Raw genomic sequence first — 20,589 nt, forward strand, 5'->3', positions numbered from 1 at the left:
AAACAATGTGATCGTTTCATAGATTTATTGGGTGTGCAGCTTTGCACTCATTTGATTACGCTCTCATTTGTCAGAGCCAAACAAACAAGGAAATACCAGGACAGAGTCAAACTGTTACTCAACACACAGTCAATAATGCATCAGAGGTTATCAGTCTTTTACACAACTCACACTCGATAAAGCTCAACTGAAGAGTGGTCTTTTATCCATCAGTTTCAGTCACTGAGTCGGAGCAGTAGGTGAATATGACCCTCACACTAGGGGAGAGTGTGGGGTCAGTTGTAACATTGCCAGATAATCCAATCAGCAACAAGCTACAGTGATGTCACCCACTTTGAAGTCTTCGTCTATGAGACAGCTGTGAATGTGGGTGAATAGTTCAAATTTGGTGAGAAATGTGAAAGCTTTCACTTAATATTTGAATAAAGGGATAGTTCACAAAAAAATGAAAATTACCCCATGATTCACTCACCCTCAAGCCATAGGGGTATATGACTTTCTTCTTTCAGACGAATACAAACAGAGTTATTTAAAAAAATGCCCTGGCTCTTCTAAGCTTTATTATGGCAGTGAATTGAGGTAGAGATTTTGAAGCCCAAAAAAGTGAGTCCATCCATCATAAAAAGTGCTCCATACAGCTCCTAGGGGTTAATAAATGCCTTCTGAAGTGAAGCGATGCGTTTGTGTAAGAAAAATATACATATATTTGAATGATTAAACCATAATCTCTAGCTTACGCTAACGTGCATCCATGAGAGAGAGGCGTTCCAGCAGATGATGCAGGATGCAGGTGTAGCGTAAGCTCTGGTGAGAAGTGATGAACGTGGAAGCACAGAGAAGAAACAGGAAAAAGAAAAATGTCAGAGGATTTCGACATAAGCCGAGAGGAGATTGGTTTTCCTTTGCTGTAGGCTAATCAAAACTTGGTTCTCACGAGACTAGCATATTCTCATTGGAGTCACGCTACATCTGTATCCCAAGTCATCTGCTGGAATTCCACTCTCTGGTGAACACGCATACAACACTTTTTGTGGAAGCTAGAGATTATCCTTTATAAAGTTTTAATACAGACATTTTTTTACGGAAACTCATTTCACTTTAGAAGGCCTTTATTTATTTATGACATAAAATGGTGGTTTAGCTTATTTTGTTCATGAAACATACAACAAAATGTGGAAAAAACAACAACAACTGTTTACAAATAACCCAAAAATGCAACATATTTTAAAAGGTCAGAATCTACTTAAGTGATTTTTTTCCACAATCCCAAAAGCTGTAAAGACATTTTGGTCACACTTTACATTACAGCCTTCATGTTATCGTTGAAGGTATTCTTCATGATAACTGAATGGGTAATATTATATCAATATTTATTTTGTTAAGTTCATTTTGTCAACTTTTAAGCCATGTAAGATTGTGTCATTTTTAACACCTTCCGGGGAAACTTTATTTTCAAAACCATCATAAAGGTTTGTTGCGTTGTTTCAAAGAGGCGCATGTATATCGGCTAAATCAATGAGCGGACTCCAGCTGGGTGGGCGCACCTCGGGGGCAGTGGAACTCGAGCGCGAGCAGGAGAGCGCGGCGCTGATTGGATAACAGAGCTGTATAAATTGCCGCACTGCTGTATTTCTCTCTTTCGTAGAGATATTGTCCAAACATCAATGCGGTCTGAACAAACTGCCCAGGGCCGTCATACGAGAGAGTCTTCGCGCACAGGACCCTTATATTTACAATGAAGGAGAGAAGAATCAGCCAGCCTTTGGTCATGCGTTGTAAACTGGTTTTAGTAGGAGAAGTGCAAAGCGGGAAAACCGCAATGCTGCAAGTGTTGGCCAAAGACTGTTATCCTGAGGTATGTCCTGCTCTCTCACGTATTCATATTGATGTATATGTTCGCAAGTAGGATGCTTGCTTATGTCATTATGCAATATGCTGTGAGTATTACGCACTACGTTTGATTAGCATGTATAGTCATACGTCATACATCAATGTAATACTTCATGCATATTTCTCATGTGAGTTGCTGTGCACATGTTGACGCTGTGGGGACAAAGCGCGTTTGCAACAAACCACCATAACATATGATATGTACTGTGAAACTAAATGCCGTTTTAAAGGAAATTAAGTGTTTTTATAGAAAGGTTAATTAATTAAGTCATTAAATAATGGCTTTTATTTCGTCTTCCCCACCCCCACAGACATACGTCCCAACAGTGTTTGAGAACTACACAGCTGGACTGGAATTAGAGGAGCAGCGCGTGGAGCTCAGTTTATGGGACACATCAGGTGAGCGAGAGACTGACCGACTTACAGCTGGACAGCGGTGTTTCTGGTTTACATAACAGAGCATTTAAACTGATGAACACATTTGCACTCAGTAATGTTTGCTAATTAATAAAGTTTTAAACGCATGACAGCTCTGTAAATATAATTAATTAAATGGACCCAGAAATTTAAATTCTGGCATCACACACACACACACACACACACACACACACACACACACACACACACACACACACACACACACACACATATATATATATATATTATTATTATTATTATTATTATTATTATTATTATTATTATTATTATTATTAAGGTCCCAGTGTTTTATTTCCATACAATATTAGTTATGCCAATATTATTTGACATTGTACAAAATCAAAGGTACAGCTGCTCTTACCAACATTTAATTGGCTCTTATTCATCCCAATAATACTAGTTTTAGTCGCTTATATCGGCCGAATACATGTGGTTTGTTTACTACTTGCTTCCACTTCACAGTGAAGCTGCTTATGTTTGTTTGATTAGGTTACGTGCATCAGTGTAAAAAAATTACAATATCAAATACATTTTATTGGCTCTTATTTTTTCCAAATAGTACTATTAGTTTTAGTCAACAGACCTGAGTCAGTGGGGTCCAGTGTTGTTTGGGACCCTGTTTATTTTCAGTGTATGGATAAAAATGAATAGGACAAACATCAACAAACAGCTTCACTGTGGAATGTAAATGTTCATTAGAGCAGTTGTCTAATTTTGTACAATGTAAGAACAATAAAATTATAACTCATATACATCAAATATACATTGATTGTAGTAACTTGTCACTGATCGACTATATATGGGCTAGTAGGTCAGTCAGACGCTACAGGAAAGGCACACCATTAGCACCTGAGCCCTGAGTCAGTAAACACAAGCTGATGTGAGTGTGAGGGTCTGGCAGCTGCAACACCTGAGACCGATCCTCAAGCGTCAGACACTTGTGGCGTGCCGTATTTACCTTCTGTCTGCTTCTAAATCAGACGAGACAGACAACTGGTTAATAAAATAATCAAGCCCGTGAAGGACACCACAAGGTTTTGGCATGTTTTGGAATTTTCTCATTATGACCCACAAAGCCTTTTCAGTGACGTAGGTGGCTTTTAAGAGATACTGTGTCTCTAGATTACACAGATCAGCTCCTGTTCCAGGGACTGTGGTTTTGTCTATCAGATTAATTTGGCCAGGGAATGTTTAGTGATAGCTGGAGCTCTTACTTTCTTATCTAGTAAAAAGACATGGAATGTTATTTCCGATAGACTCGTTTATGTAGCCTGTGTTTGTGTTCATGGAGCTTTAAGGGTAAAAAAAAAAATAAAAAAACTTAAAGGGATAGATCACCAAAAACTGAAAATTCTGTCATCATTTACTCCCCCTCAGGTGGTTTCAGACTTGTATGACTGACTTTCTTCTGCAAATAAATAAATAAATAATTACATAAATTATTATTAATTACAGTGTTCCTGTGGCTTAAGTGGTAGAGCATTGCTAGAAACAAAAGGTTGTGGGTTCGATTCCCAGGGGCCACATGTTAAGTAAAAAATGTTAGCCTGAATGCACTCTAATTTGCTTTGGATAAAAGCATCAGCTAAATGCATTGGGTTTAAACTTTATAAATATATAAGAAGAAGAATGTATCAAGAGGATCTGGCTTACATTCTCAGATACTTCCACTAGTGACATCACTTGCAGTCTTTATTTTTCATTTTGTAGAATTTTTTATTACTTTATGTTTGATTTTCCCAACATTTTATAACAGCAGCCAGGTGGCAAAGACAAGAAAAAAGAAACTAAATTACAATGTCACTTGCAATCACTACTTGCACTTTCCGCTACCTGTGATGTCACTTGCAATCAACACAAATCGTGCGTGTTGCTGATGGAGACAAGACGCTGTGGTGGTGATTAAATGATTAAACCTAATTTAGTACTATAACGTACAGGGTCCTGCAAGAAAAAGACTAGACAGGCAAATCCCTGGCCAGAACACCACAATATGAACGTTTGTGCATAGTCTCTCGCTAAGCGTAGAAAAAAACACTTAACATGGCTTAATGTAGTAAGATGCTATTAAAATATCAAATTAAATATACAGTTCATTAATATAATGAATATGTATATAGTATTTTCCTCACATACCACAAAATGTGGCATAATGGACTAAGATGATAAAGGCCAAACTCAATGTTCTTCTCTACATTATTAAAATACATAACTAATATGTACAGGCACGCAGTTGAGCCCAGAATAAATACAACACGCAAAGTTTTGCGTTAAGCATTTTTCCATACAACTCGTTTATATCACTGTCTTTGTCCAATAAGCTACATTATGTGTTTTCTTTATAATGATTTTCTATCGGAGGAAAACGTTTAATGTTTAATGTACAATTTAACGCACTGTGTTCTGTACTCGTCTGCTTGCCTGTACAGAGCTGATACTTTTAAAATCACTTAATGCATTTCATAATGCACGTTCATATTTGCTGGTCTGAATATATGTTGAGTCAACAACAAGACATATAGGCTAGGTCTACTGAATTGTCTTTATCATCTTAGTCTATTATTAGGCCACAACAAGCGTTTTGCTGTATGGGAGGACAAAGTTTGCGCATTGTGTTCATAGCCATCTGCTTGCCTTGTAGTACTTTAAATAATTACTATATATCGAATTTGGTCTTTTAATTGAACTTAAAGGGTTAGTTCACCCTAAAATGAAAATTATGTCATTAATAACTAACCCTCATGTTGTTCCAAACCCGTGAGACCTCCGTTTATCTTCAGAACACAGTTTAAGATATTTTAGATTTAGTCAGAGAGCTCTCAGTCCCTCCATTGAAACTGTGTGTACGGTATACTGTCCATGTCCAGAAAGATAAGAAAAACACCATCAAAGTAGTCCATGTGGCTTCAGAGGTTCAGTCATCGAAAATACATTTTGGTCCAAAAATAGCAAAAACTACGACTTTATTCAGCATTGTCATCTCTTCCGTGTCTGTTGTGAGAGAGAGTTCCCCAGACCTCACTGATTTTCAAACCCTGTCTATGGTTCTGACTGTCATGATGTATAATTTGTTTCAAAATGGAACTTAATTTGTTCACATTAGAGATATACTGACTTTTTCGCAGCTGAATCAACACATTTTTATATGCACACTTGATTAACAATTATTGTTCTGTTTCTGCTTTTGAACTACGACTACTACTACTAATAAAATAATTTGTATTATAAAAATTATGAATTACTACCATTATATACTACTGTATATAAAATTATGAAGTTAATTATAATTTATATTTAAATTATAATAAATAAATTAATAAATATAGAAATAATAGCAATTGACAACAAACAACAAGAAGCAACCATAACATTCAAGGAAATGCCCAGAACATCTACTACATGTGACAACTGGTTGTGAATGAGCTCTTAAGCAAGGAGGACTTCCTGTCTATGCTCAGTTCAGGTCAAGGTATTTCCTGCTGTGCATTTTATCTTAACACACTGCCTTACCGTGGAATGTTAAAAACACTCTGATTGGAATCTTATACAAACTAAACCCAGACACAGATTCCAGGGCTGCACTTCTTGTGTGAAACTTTTACTTTGGCTTTGTAACATACATCACATCAGGGAATAAAACCTAGAAAGAAAAATAGATGCCCAAAGCACCTTCCAGTGGTCACCACATAAAATAAAAGGAAAAAACCTATAGGAGACACTGCTTAATAATTCAACAGCTTTTAACAGAAGAGAGAGAGAGAGAGAGAGAAAAACACCTTGGGCTTACGTAAGTCCGACAGAAAACAAAAAAACCATTCAAGTAAGAGTGCTCATTTACTCATTTACCAGCAGCCGCATCGCATACTGGTGTATCCGCATCACATCATTTATGTTATTGGATGAGCTACTCAATAACAGCATAAAACAGAAAATATATAAACATCTTTTATGGCAGAGTAAAAATTAGAAAGAGGAGAGTCGCCAGCAGCAGATTTCAGGGCAAATAGGGTTTGTCAAGTTTGTCTTTTTCAAAATAATTTCTTTATGTTTATGTTTTTATTATTTTTAGGAATTGCAGCTTAATTGAACACTGGGTGTAAAACTTCAGAATTACTTTTTATAGACTAAGATGTAAAGAACTGTCAACAGTGGTAAGGTATATCTAAGACGGGTCCAGACCAACCTTACAAAAGTATGACTTACAGAAGGTATATTTAACTAAAAACATTTTTGGGAAACACATTTTAACAATAAGGTACAGCTTAAAATATAACTTAAGAACAATGTAGAGTTAAGAAGTTTTCGGGAGACGCAGCCCAGATCAGAAGTAAAAGGGTAACTGGGGAAAATACATTTTATCATGCACAACACCTGACTCAGACTTTTGCATGGAAGATCAGAGCTGGAGAAGCCAATCAAACAGCGCCCATCTATTCCCTCATTAAGCTAGTTAGACTTTGTTAACTGTGCACAGCTTTGTTAAGTGGGGATGTGCAGGAGAAACACTGGCAGAGCGGTAGACGCTTGTGCACCCACACGCAAACACTTATCAGCATACATGAACAAACACGCTCTAATCATGACTAATTACAGTTTACAGTTTTTATCATTTGTTTTTCAAACAGTAGCTAAGGTCAGGTGTAAAGAGCAATTGCTATCAAGTACAACAAATACAGGGAGACGTCTTACCACTGAGTTTTGCATCTGAATAGATGAATATATGCACACTTGATTAATAATTATTGATCTATTTCTGCTTTTGAACTACTACTACTACTTCTACTACTAAAATAATTTGTATTATACAAAGTATAAATTACTACATTATATATAATATTATGAAGTTTATTATAATTTATTTATAAATAATAATAAATAAACAAATAATTATAGAAATAATAGCAATTAATAACAAGAAGCAACCATAACATTCAAGGAAATGCCCAGAACATCTACTACATGTGACAACTGGTTGTGAATGAGCTCTTAAGCAAGGAGGACTTCCTGTCTATGCTCAGTTTAGGTCAAGGTATTTCCTGATGCGCATTTTATCTTAACACACTGCCTTACCGTGGAATGTTAAAAACACTCTGATGGAATTTCCCAGTCATACTGACCTATTCTGGAACTCTGGAGAATCTTAAACAAACTAAACCCAGACACGGAATCCAGGGCTTCACAATGACATAACTTAACCTCTCACACACAGTAGATCTACAACTCTACAACTTAATTTTCTACATTGGCCTTAATGTGGAGACCTGTATGGTCTAGTGTGCATAGTGATATTAATAAGGTTGTCTATTTTTAGTTTTGTCTCATTATATTCTTCCTCTCTTTCTGCTGGTAAGCCATATATTCTTTGACTAAACATAGTGAGCTGAGTCACTGTCTACATATACAGCAGTAGTACGTGACTCAGAGAGGCTGACAAAACACCCAGCATCTGAGCTGAAAGTCGATATTGTAATACACACAAAAACAAGAATATTGGGCAAAATGCACCCTTTAATGGACTTCCTTTATTTTCCATTGACATAGAGCCATAGTATGAGAGTGTTTATGTGTGTATCCTTCAATGCTGTTGCTGTAGTTACAGAATGAGATGAGGTTTGGTGTGTGCGGGGGACAAGACATCCTCTGCAACTAATTCTGTCAATAAAGGAATCTCCAAAATTCATCCACACATGCACACACCTATTAACTGCTGTGTGTTTGCTATTTATGTTACTCAACCATCGCCAAGTCCCCCTGATATCATTTGATCTTCCATATTCGGTTGCATTCACTCCTCTCTCACAAGCATCTTATTTGACACCAAGTTTCCATTACTGATATTTGTTATGTGGTTGCTCCTGCAGGTTCACCGTATTATGATAATGTCAGGCCTCTCTGCTACAGTGATGCAGATGCTGTTCTGCTCTGCTTTGATATAAGTCGCCCTGAGACCGTCGAAAGCTCTCTGAAAAAGGTTAAAGACATTTTATGACTTAATTTTCTATTACTCATCTTTTCTTTTCTTTTTTCTTCAGTTAAATTATCTAAAGTTCCTTAAAGCTGCAGTAGGTAACTTTTGTAAAAATATATTTTTTACATATTTGTTAAACCTGTCATTATGTCCTGACAGTAGAATATGAGACAGATAATCTGTGAAAAAATCAAGCTCCTCTGGCTCCTCCCAGTGGTCCTATTGCCATTTGCAGAAATACATCGCTCCCGTTTAGAAACAACCAATCAGAGCTGCGGTTAACTTTGTTTGTGTTCAAAATGTAGAAAAATGTATATAAAAAGCGAGTACACCATGAATCTATTTTCCAAACCGTGTTTTGGCTTGTCCTGAATCACTAGGGTGCACCTATAATAAGTGTTTATATTCAGACTATTTTAGATTGCTTCGGGGGTACCGCGGCGGAGTAACCCAGTACCTTTGTGATTCTTCATAGACATAAACAGAGAGAAGTAGTTCCGGCTACGATGTTCTTCCGCAAGACGCAAGCAGTTCTGTTTATTGACCGCTAGAGCATCAAAAGTTACCGACTGCAGCTTTAAAATTCAAAATTTTGCTTAAGCAACGCTTCATAAAATATTACAACTTTTAAGAAAATGCATCTTTAATTAGTGTATTTTGTCTCATTGCACAGGCAATTTTTTGCAGTAAGATAAAAAACACTTATAATAAAGATACAAGCTAACAAAACAAGTCTTAAAGGGATAATTCAACCGAAAATGAAAATTGTGTCATTTACTCACCCTCATGTCATTCCAAACCTGTATGGCTTGTTTTCCTCTGTCGAATAAAATTTCTTTCATTGTGTTGCTTGCTTCTCAAGTAAAAATACTATTCTGCAGTATATTAACAGCTCTCTCCCTGCAGTGGAAAGCCGAGATCATGGATTTCTGCCCCAGTACTCGAATAATCCTAGTCGGCTGCAAGACAGACCTGCGCACAGATGTTTGCACACTGATGGAGCTGTCCAATCAGAGACTGACGCCCATCTCCCATGAGCAGGTCAGTCGATCACACCCTTCCTAGACTCCTCGCCTCTCTTTTTCCCTCTCTGACTGCAGTCTGTCTATTCTTGTGTTTGTAGGGCACCTTGCTTGCAAAGCAGGTGGGAGCAGAAGTGTACCTAGAGTGCTCTGCATTCACATCGGAGAAGAGCATCCACAGCGTCTTCCGCTCAGCGGCACTAACATGCCTCAACAAACTGCAGCCCCCCATAAAGCAAAGCCCCAGTCGCCGGCTGTCCAAACGCCTCCTTCACCTGCCCAGCAAAGCAGAGCTCCTGACCTCCTCCTTCAGCAAGGAGAGAACCAAGAGCTGTTCCATCATGTGAGCTCCACGTGCGCCACTCCAGTTCCAGAAAAATATATATTTTCGCTCTTTGAAAGGGTTGGATTTGAGAGGAAGCGAGGTCATGACCTTTCATCATCCCTTCCTCTCTCTACACTTATATTGTTGTTCTTCCATTCTGACACCCCACCCACAAACACACTCATACCTACGACAAAGAGCTGCTGCCATTATTCAAGGTTTTTGGCTGTTACACATCCTTGTATCGACTGAGTTTACAAGCATATGGCTTTACATGGGCTGCATTTTGTATCAATGATCAATCAGTCAGTCAAAGAAGGAAATACAGTGAATATTGGACACTGTCGGATATTTTTGTGGGTAGTCTTGTTTGTTAGCGTGCATACATGTATGGGAATGTGAGATGAGCTGTGAACGTAATTTAATATTTAAAGGAAGAGGATGTGTTTGTGGTACACAGTACGCACTTTAGTGAACATGGATGTGATTGTTGAATGGAAAGTGAAAGGATGATTTAATACAGGTTGGAATTAGAGAATTATGCTTTGCTTGTAGCTGAAGTCTCTGGCACTGATCTACAATGTGAGATCTCATGCATTCGTAAGGGGAGGAGCCAAGCAAGATTTTTGAAGAAGTCCTCCTGAAAATGGTAGATGAAGCATCAAATCACATTTGTACAATCCAGATGGAGTGGAAGTGCTGACACACTCTTTATCTCTCTCTCTGTCATATAGTCCTTCTTGAGCTTTCTGCCCCTAGAGAATATAAATAGTCATAAAGTCCAGCCAGTGAGGGCAAAGCCCAGCACTGCCCAGCGTTATTGCAAGAAAGACCCCTTCCAGATGGTCCTTTTTTAAGAAAACAAGAACTTTCACTGAAGTAAATTTAGAGATTGGATATACTAAGGGATATTGGAGTCCACCAAAACTGTTGCTTAAGCGAGAAAATAATCGTAATGCTCCAGTTGACTTTTCTTTTACAGTAATCTTAAAATCTGCCACAACAATTTATTTTCAATAACATGCCTGTAAAGACTTGACTTCTCTTGTCATGTGGTGAAGTTACTGGTTAACTTGGGCTGGACATTAGACTGCATTATAATATCAGTGATTCTCATGCACCGGTCAGCTCACTGTCACAGAGGACTCTCTTCTTATGCTAATCCTCATTCTGGTAATCTCGGTCTTAAATCCCACAAACCCTGCTTGTGTAATGCTTAATTATAAAACAACTAAATCCTCACTTTAGGCTTATAAATGGCCAAGTGGAAGTAAACCGAGAAGTCAGACGGGACAGCATTATGAAGAATCTGACCTCAGAATAACTTCCAACTTAAGTAGTTCATCAAATATAATATGATCAAAGAAATGGTTTGTGGAATAATTTATATAATTTTTATAATAATAATTTTTTTTGTCAGTTAAAGCTATGGCTGGAATTTTAGCTTTGACATCAAAGGAATATATTAAAAAAATATATATATATTAAAATAGAAAACAGTTATTTTGAATAGTAATAATATTTCACAATATTACCGTTTTACTGTGTTTTTGATCAAATTAATGCAACCTTGGAGAGCAGAAGATACTTTGAAAACTGCAAATTAAGTCAAATCTAAATTTGCGTAGTCATTATCTAGAGAATGAGAATGAAAATACTGTACGTATAAACTGGTCTTGCCTTAAGCGCACATTTGTTCTACTTTGTTATTATTATATCACTGACCTTGTAAATTCTCAGACTAGTTCATCTGAAAGAAGCTTTAGGAGGTTGTTCATCACTTCATACTATACTGTTGCTTAGTAACAGACAAGTCAGTTATACCAGACTAAATGTCTGAAAACCACTCGAGAGAAGTTGAGAGAGAGAAACGGGGTGTAAACAAAGTGACAAAATGTAGCATAAATGTTTTTTTTTTTTTTCATGGCTATAATTTATAGTTTAAAAAAACACAAATCATCTTACTGACCATCATCTTGATATGAATTTGTTACTGTTGTCTGGTTAGGTAGCACCCTTATATGTTATATGTTCAATTTGGTGGACCTCCACAATCTTCCTTTTCTTACTGAAGTCTGGACGTACATATGTTGTGCATAATCAGTTTTGTACAGCCCTTTAAATGAAGTCTGAGAAGGAAACTAATTTGAAAACAGACTGTATGATTGTGTGTGCAATGTAAGTTATTAATAGTTGATTATTGCTGGTTCTGTTTTATTCTTCAGTTTCAGACAATCTATTTTATATGGAATATTGTTTATTATTATTTCTCTGATGTTGTGTGTCACTCTTAAATGAATTAAAACCTGGATTTGGTCAGTAAATTGTGTGTTTGCGCAGATCCAGTGGCAGTCCAAGATATAATGAGAAAAGTGGCATGTCCGTAAAAACATTTAACATAGAAATTAAATAAAATGAAAATGTTTCCCAGCAATCTCTATCAAATGAATTGCAGAACCATGAAATAAAAAAACTAGAAAAGTCATGTAAATTCATTATTCAAAGTAATTGGGAACCCTGTATCTTACATTTAAGGAGATCCTCTTATGGCAGACTCTTGAATTGCCTCTTTATTCACTTAATTGCCTGTTTATGGCACTCAAAACTAGGTCAACAGGACTAGGAAAAGCCAGGAGTAAATCATGTGATTCTGCAGGAATAGTATGGAACAGTACTGAACAATAAAGAGGCAGAAACAATAAAAAATACTTCTTTCAATAAGCACTATACACACATCAGACAAGGACATGGAATATATGGTGATATGTTTTTTGGTTAAAAAAAAATAGCTTTAACTAAATAAATAAATATACCTTGAACAATTTGGGTCCATTAGTTTTCTTTATGAATCTATCTAGCCTATATCCAGTTTCTAAAGATGGCATATTATCCAGGCTTTCTCAATTACATCACAGGGCAAACTCTGTCATTGACCTTTGCATTAAGTCCCTACACTATCCATCTGTTCACAAAGTTCCAAATTACTCTACATCAGTGCTCCTCAAATGTGGTAGACCAACAGTTGGGTTATAGGTCTTTTCTGAAAAACCAGGGGAAAATATTGTAAATAATCGTTTAATCAGGTATACAGATGCATCTCAATAAATTAGAAGGTCATGGAAAAGTTAATTTATTTCAGTAATTCAACTCAAATTATGAAACTTGTGTATTAAATAAATTTAATGCACACAGACTGAAGTAGTTTAAGGGTTTGGTTCTTTTAATTGTGATGATTTTGGCTCACATTTAACAAAAACCCACCAATTCACTATCTCAACCAATTAGAATACTTCATTAGACCAATAAAAAATAAAGAAAGAAAGAATTGTGAATTGTTGACTTTCTGGAAAGTACGTTCATTTACTGTACATGTACTCAATACTTGGTAGGGGCTGCTTTTGCTTTAAGTACTGGCTCAATTCGGTGTGGCATGAAGTTTATGGCGCTGCTGAGGTGGTCTGGAAGCCCAGGTTTCTTTGACAGAGGTCTTCAACACATCTGCATTGTTTGGTCTCGTTTCACATTTTCCTCTTGACAATACTCCATAGATTTTCTATGAGGTTCAGGTCTGGTGAGTTTGCTGGCCAGTCAAGTACACCAACACCATGGTAATTTAACCAACTTTTGGCGCTTTTGGCAGTGTGGGCAGGTGCCAAATCCTGCTGGAAAATAAAATCAGCATCTTCAAAAAGCTGGTCAGCAGAAGGAAGCATGAAGTGCTCCAAAATTTCTTGGTAAACGGGTGCAATGACTTTGGTTTTCAAAAAACACAATGGACTGTCTCCAGCAGATGACATTGCACCACAAATCATCAGACAGTGGAAACTTAACCCTGGACTTCAAGCAACTTGGGCTATGAGCTTCTCCACCCTTCCTCCAGACTCAAGGACCCTGGTTTCCAAAAAATATATAAAACTTGCTCTCATCTGAAAAGAAGACTTTGGACCACTGGGCAACAGTCCATTTCTTATTCTCCTTAGCCCAAACCTCTGATGTTGTCTGTGGTTCAGCAAATTCCTTGACACGTCTGTTTGTGGTGACTATTGATGCCTTGACCTCAGCCTCAGTGCATTCCTTGTGAAGTTTTTTGCTTGACAATCCTCATAAGGCTGCGGTTCTCTCAGTTGGTTGTGCATCTTTTTCATCCACACCTTTTCCTTCCACTCAATTTTCTGTTAACATGCTTGGATACAGCACTCTGTGAACAGCCAGCTTATTTGGCAACAAATGTTTGTGGCTTACCCTCCTTGTTAAGGGTATCAATGATTGTCTTCTGGACAAATGTCAGATCAGCAGTCTTCCTCATGATTGTGCAGCCTAGTGAACCAAACTGAGAGACCATTCTGAAGACTCAGGAAACCTTTGCATCTCACCATATTCTAATCTTTTGAGATGTTTTACATGGTATTAATTAATTACAATGTAGATTTGAATACACATTTTTAACATACATGTATAATTTAATGTATCGCTAAATTAATCGCTAAATGAATTGCTAAAATTCATGTTTTAATCTTTTTTTTTTTTTTTTTTTGGCATATTGCGTTGGGTCAGCACTTAAATTCCAATGAAATTCAATATCCTGGAGCAAAACAAGTTCAAAAGTACTTATCTACATCATGTTCCTCAGTCAGTTCTTTAGCCTGGTACCTTTAAACAGTGGTGTAGGTGTTCACACTATAGTATATTAATAGACAAAGAGTGCTTGTATACCTCACCATGTTCAGCTCTTTCATTTAATGCATTAGACCAAGTCGACCTTGACCAGTCACCGCTTAAAGCATGACTTTCAAAGGAAATTTCTAGGAAAAGGAAAATATATAAACTGGATAAAACAGCAGAATCTGTGAAGCATGAATTTAAGAGCAATGTTATTAAAGAAAAATCCTGTAAAGTAAGGGAATGAGAGAAGACCAGCTCATTACTAATCCCTCACATCCAACAGACAGAAACCTAGGGGGGAGAAATCAGTAAAGAAGGGATTTAAATATACTCTCCAATTACTAACGAGGTGTAGTCTGCCATAGAGACATGCATGCACACAAAAACAAACACGCAGCCATCAAACCAGCCACCGTGACTCCAGTGCTAACAATGCCATAGATCATCTAGAACTGCTGAAACAAAGTGGGATCATTATGACAGAAGAAAACACGTTCAGTATGCGAGTTCAGACCTTCAAATGTGCTGTCTACTTTCTTATGCACCTTTTCTGCTTGTGTTATTCACCTGCTCGTACTTACATTATGAGAGGAATGTTGTTTTAAGGTTCAAAAGGAACGTTCAGTGCAAAAGCTCAGTCAACCCTTGTTAAATCAGTCAGGTTAACTATTTTCTGGAGCAGAAAGCATGTCGCACATGCAAGAACATCTGCTAGACTTGTGGCCTCAGGAGAAATGAATGTACATAATCAGCATATTAAATGTATTCCTATATTAGCATAAACAATGTGAAACCTTTCAAGTCACATCATCATACAGTTTCGATTTATGTTATTACACGTCCTTTTTAGAGATGCATGATACATCAGCAGAAAATTGCTTATCAGATCTTGTCATTAATATTGCACAATATTGGATATATATCAGATAATAATTAAATTAATAATAATTAATCATAATTAATAATAATAATTAAAATTTCAAACCCAGTTTGGAAAACTCTAAAAAAAACAACATACACAATGAAAGTAAATGGGGTCCAAAATAACATTGGAGGATCTTCTTTTGTGTTCTGCCAAAGAAAGTCATATCTGCAACATTATTTGATGACTTTGATATGGTAGTGTTGCAAGAGCTGATTTCTGCTGCGTTGGCAACAGAACAAAACAACCGCGCACATGTGCCCTCATAGGAGCATACCTCTCACACTGCCATGGGCCTTTCCTTGTCAAATGGCCCCCAAGGCTTCCCTAAAACCCATGAGGTTAACCCCACCCCCACTATCACTCACTCTCACGTATATGTACAGCGTGTCACAGTGAACCCCTGAGGTATGCTGATAATGGATGAGTGTATTTGGCTGTTTAATTTGCCAACCATAGTTTCATGGCACCTGGGTCTCTGTGCCATAGAGAAGGAAGGAGGTGTGGGATGCGTTTGGACGGGTCAGGATGGCCATGCATGTCTGGAGGGATTTTGCTGGTTACAGCTGAAAATGAAAAAGAGTGATTTATGTCTCTTAAGGACAAATTTTAACATATGGTGTGACACTGTAAATAACTTGTTAGGTCAGGGTGCATCACACATGCATTAGTGCCCACAGTCACAACAGGGTAGGGCAATTTCTCAATGATTGTATATGCCCCAATATAATGGAGATATTGGTAACTTGTTTCTTACATGCGAAAAAGAAATAGTGTGTCTTTATTTGTACTTTGATACAATCTTTTCATGTTAAAGCAGGAAACAAACAATGATACACGACAATGAAGCCTGATTGCAATTCCATGTGTTTAACATACTCTCAATCAAGTATCACAGCAACCGACGATATGCCAGACAATGAACCGATGATTAAAGATATATTTTAAGAAAATTGCTTTCATAGTTCATCATTTTCACCAAGACAAAGTTAGAGATTTCAGAGAACATGGAGCAGTTCCAGACTGATACAGACTAAAGCAGCGTCTACAACAGGGAGTCCCAAGGTGGGATTGCAGGGGGTCTGCCAATTACTGTTAGAAAAACTAAATTAATATTTAAAAAATACATGCAAAACAAAAATACAATTGTATGTAATATATTATGTAATACCCTCTCACCATATATATACATATATATACACACACACGTGTGTGTGTGTGTGTGTGTGTGTGTTTATCATATATAATTTTTTTATATTTTTATTTTATATAATATTTAATATATATATATTAATATTATACATGACTTTAAAGTTAGCTGTCTAGTTCAATTACATTATTAGTACAATTAAAACTTAAAGTACACAATCAAGTATATGTCTGTACAATAACTTATGATTATTTAAAAAGCTGTTCAACCTGCTGGAAATACATTTACCCAGAAGAGGTCCTGCGTCCTCACAGATTTATTTTTATTCAGGAGAAAAAAAATTGTTTCGCAAAAAAACCTAAATAACATGTTGAATTTGTTGATATTACCAGGATAATTCGAGTTGAGTATTATTTTTCCATAATATTTGTTTTGGTAGGTTAATTAACAGTTTAAATGGAACGTAATCAGAACCAGACCTGGAAAAAACTTTACAATTCCCAGCCCTAAATCTTAGCATTATAAAGTGTGAAAACACATTAATATTAACATTATTGTCCACCAAGGGATCCAAAGGTTGAAAACTAAAATTCAGAGCATGATGGCTAGTTATCTGTAGACAGTTCACAGCCCACATATCCAGAAGGATCGGTACTGTAGGCAGCTCTTTATGAGTCTCAAGGTCACACAGGCCCTAATCAAAATAACCCACGACCTTGAGCGTGTCTGAGAAGAGCAAGTGTGTGAGAGAGAGAGAAGTGTGTGAGTAGATATGAAAACATGAGTATTCTCTTTGACCTTACAGTGTCAGACAACACATTTACCGCAGAACGCATGTAGTCATAGCAACAGCAGCAAAGTCTTAGTGCAAGTGTGTCTGTGTGTAGGGTGCACCAATTTACTTTTCAACGACCTGAAAGAGAAAAATCATACGAAATGAAATATTAAACAGATTCAGCTCTTTTGAACACATGTGTATTCTCAGTGTGAAGATGAAAGCGGCAAACAGGCGCTTATCTGGCCAACTAAAACAGTACATTTTAATTAACACCTGTGCCCTGCGTTTATCAGCAATTGAAACCGTATCCACGACACCCTTTTCGTGCGATGCCCCCATATGAAATTCATTTGATTTGAATAAATGCAAATGGTGATCAAGACTGCGTATTAATGTTCATAATGCTCCAAGATAATGGTTGCTGGGTGAGGTACCATTAGTAATTGATGTTACCTGTGACTCAAACGGCAGGCATCCTCCTTAGATCAGAAGTGTGTCAGAGTCTGTTTCCCCAGCTCAAGCCCCCCATCAACAGTCTGCACCTGTTTTGAAGGAAGTTCTCTTTCTTCCTCAGAAGGAAGGGCTGATAAAGGGAAGCCCGGCTTTGAGATTTTCCACTGAGGAAAAAAGAAAAAAAGTCACTTCCACCCACACACGGAGAACACCACTGCAGGAGGAGGAGGATGTGAACTGAACAATAGAGACTCGTGTGTCGGTGGAGTTCTGTAGATGAAGCTCTGACATGCTTCACCCTGTCGCCCAGATAAGCCTCTCTTCCCTCTACCAGCCCCTCATCCTGCCCCGCAACAACAGCCATTGTTATGAGACAAACATTACAGTCTATTTGTGTCACGGCTGATCAAGTAAACAAGGTGGTGCTGAGCATGCTCGGCAAACCTCATCTTATTTATCTCATCACAGAGACTCTATGCCAAACAAACACTAAAAAGAGGTTTGCAAGCTGCAATTTCATTAACGTAGGAGCTAGTTGTCACAAGAGAAGTCGTCACAAGAACTCAATGATTACGAGGTTTTGAGTCAAACACCGAATCACACACGTGTGCTTTCTCTAGCAGTAGTTTTATGTGGGTTTCAAGCACTGTGATCCAAACTTTCTTAAATTACAATTACATTAAAATACATTGCAACAGCTAAATCAGTGAACATTATTAATAAACCACCACATTAGCATGTATTCAGGTGAAAGTCAGCTATAAAATAAAGGTAGATTTTAACTGAAACCTGAACCTGTGTTCTCAGGACAAACAAATAAATTTCAGGTCAGGACATTTTATAAATTGTTATACATTTTAAAACATGAACCGTTACGTTTTATAGTACCATTCAAAAGAATGGGGTTGGTGATTATTTTTTTCTTAATCTTTTTAAGTATTTTGCACTTACCGTCCATTGACCAACATGGTGTAAAAAATTACTGCAATTTAAAATAACTCTTTATTTTAATATATTAACTCCTGAGATGCAAAGCTAAATTTTCAACATAATTTCTCACATGATCCTTCAGAAATTATTCTAATTTACTGCTCAAGAAACATTTCTGATTATCACCAATATTGAAGACCGTTGTGTTGCTCAATATTTATGCGGAACCTGTGATAAACATGTAACTCTCTGACATATAGAAAATTCAAAATAACAGCATTTATTTAAAACAAAACTAATTGCAATATTGTAAACATCTTCAGGTTGCATTGTGACAGCTTATCCCATATACAGTAGTCAATATGTGAATCGGTTAAAAAGAACGCATTTTGGTTTTAGGACAATTTTGGTTTAGAACCATTCCAATGTTGACTAATGTAGTATGACAACATGCTCTGCTATTTGAAGATTGTATATCTTCAAGAACAGGAAGATAATTATTCAACGTGCTGAAAAAGGATCCACGAAGGGCTGCAGGAAAAGTACTTATTCAGGGAAAAGTATTATGCCTAAAATGGCTTTGAACAGTTGCTACATGAGAATGTCTCTGCTGAGCCACTCAGGAAGCTGCTAGTAATTAATATAGAAACTTGCTGACGAAAGTAAAATCCTCAAATATGCACAAGGAACACAGGCCTTGCTGAACATGAACGTACAGAATTCAGAACTAAATGAAAAGAAAGACATCGAGAGGTGTAAATGAGACTAGTACACTCAGACACAAGTGCTCTCTCAGTCAACCACTCTCTCAGTGAGTGCTCTCACTTGTACAAGAGTTCCTGTGAGCTGCACTCCATTAGGATTTAACATCAGGTACTTACTATGAAATTTCACTATGAATATGAAGAGTTTGCAAGAGGCTTACAGCAACAAGTCCCTTTATCAAAAAACACACATTCCAAAAAGCATTTCAATATCTGTTTCAGTACATGAGGAGTGGGACGGTGTTGTTTCCTTCCACCACAGGATGCCTTAGAGGGGCCCTTCATTCACTGGCACCAGACAAAGCCCTGGGATAATATTCCTGGCGATGGCCCAGTGCAACATCATACCCATACATCCTAACAAAGACACAGCATCATATTCAAACAGTTATATACCTTCGAGGACTCAGCAGATCGGATCCAGCGTTAGCTGCAGAATTTTTCAATATGCATGCAGGCTGTGTCTCAGTTTGTCCAGTAGTCAAGGATGTCCTGCCCTCCTGTGGTAAGACTGAAAACTAAAAAAAAGCATTTCACTGTTTGATGGTTTTATGGTTTTATTTTGGTTCTTCTAAGTTTTGGTTACCTGGACTTTCAATGGAGGGACATAAACCCCTCAGGTTTCATCAAAAATATATTAAGTTGTGTTTAAAAATGAGTAACAAAAGTAGCCTATTACAAGCTGGGAACGACATAAAGGTGAGTAAATTATGACGATTTTCATTTCTGGGTGAACTATCCCTTTAAAAACATTATATTCACAATCTTATGGTATTTATTTCGTTGGCTAACTATGTACAGTAATGCATTGACATGGATCACATGAGAATTGTCATAAAAAAGAAAAATATAAAACTAAAGTAAAAAAGATCATTTCTACCAATTATGCATTTTGTTTAATAAAATTTGGTGTTGAAAATGATATTTTGGATGGTTTTGCTTAGGGCAATTACATTGTTAATATTTAATGACCCTTAATACACAAATAATAAATTCACTTTTCTTGCATAATTTGGCAATAATGAGGACTTCACTAAAAATGAGACATTAAAAAATTAGTGTACATATTCTTTTCATACCTGATATTTCACTTCTTCCCAAATCACGTCTCATATTTTCTCAAGTTCTTCATTGACACTATCTCCTTGGAAAATAAGTACTTTACAAAAATGTACAGTGCACGAGTTCGCCTGCTATTAATCACACATCTGTGCTTTCATCTTTGACCTGTTGTAGATCCTCGGGCCAAACGGAGAAACACCCGAAACAGGTGTGTGGACAGTCCAC

General features: G+C 37.0%; 1 protein-coding gene and 1 long non-coding RNA gene across 3 annotated transcripts; one reads left to right on the top strand and one right to left on the bottom strand.

Annotated features, from left to right (window-relative positions):
• Positions 1 to 1,614: 1,614 nt before the first annotated feature.
• LOC113094706 (rho-related GTP-binding protein Rho6-like) lies at positions 1,615 to 12,465 on the top strand. The gene is made up of 5 exons (XM_026260318.1): positions 1,615 to 1,855; positions 2,202 to 2,289; positions 8,190 to 8,299; positions 9,203 to 9,337; positions 9,420 to 12,465. The coding sequence occupies exons 1-5, from the start codon at positions 1,736 to 1,738 to the stop codon at positions 9,663 to 9,665; spliced, it is 699 nt and encodes a 232-aa protein (XP_026116103.1). The 5' UTR covers positions 1,615 to 1,735; the 3' UTR covers positions 9,666 to 12,465.
• Positions 12,466 to 16,645: 4,180 nt separating this feature from the next.
• On the bottom strand, positions 16,646 to 20,583 carry LOC113094675 (uncharacterized). Of its 2 annotated transcripts, XR_003288144.1 has the most exons (4): positions 20,382 to 20,583; positions 19,699 to 19,820; positions 17,609 to 17,772; positions 16,646 to 17,290 (listed from the first exon to the last, which is right to left on the bottom strand). It is a non-coding gene; the product is annotated as an uncharacterized LOC113094675 (long non-coding RNA). The 2 variants fall into 2 exon arrangements; XR_003288143.1 differs by having other exon boundaries at positions 16,646 to 17,772.
• Positions 20,584 to 20,589: the final 6 nt, after the last annotated feature.

The sequence above is a fragment of the Carassius auratus genome, unplaced genomic scaffold (assembly GCF_003368295.1).
Source record: "Carassius auratus strain Wakin unplaced genomic scaffold, ASM336829v1 scaf_tig00215416, whole genome shotgun sequence".
NCBI lineage: Eukaryota > Metazoa > Chordata > Actinopteri > Cypriniformes > Cyprinidae > Carassius > Carassius auratus.

Bases quoted from the DNA above. Each gene is read 5' to 3' on its own strand.
- LOC113094706 (XM_026260318.1), top strand. From the start codon at position 1,736: ATGAAGGAGAGAAGAATCAGCCAGCCTTTGGTCATGCGTTGTAAACTG. The intron at 2,290-8,189 runs GTGAGCGAGAGA...TTGCTCCTGCAG, and splicing joins CAGTTTATGGGACACATCAG to GTTCACCGTATTATGATAAT. The intron at 8,300-9,202 runs GTTAAAGACATT...CTCTCCCTGCAG, and splicing joins TCGAAAGCTCTCTGAAAAAG to TGGAAAGCCGAGATCATGGA.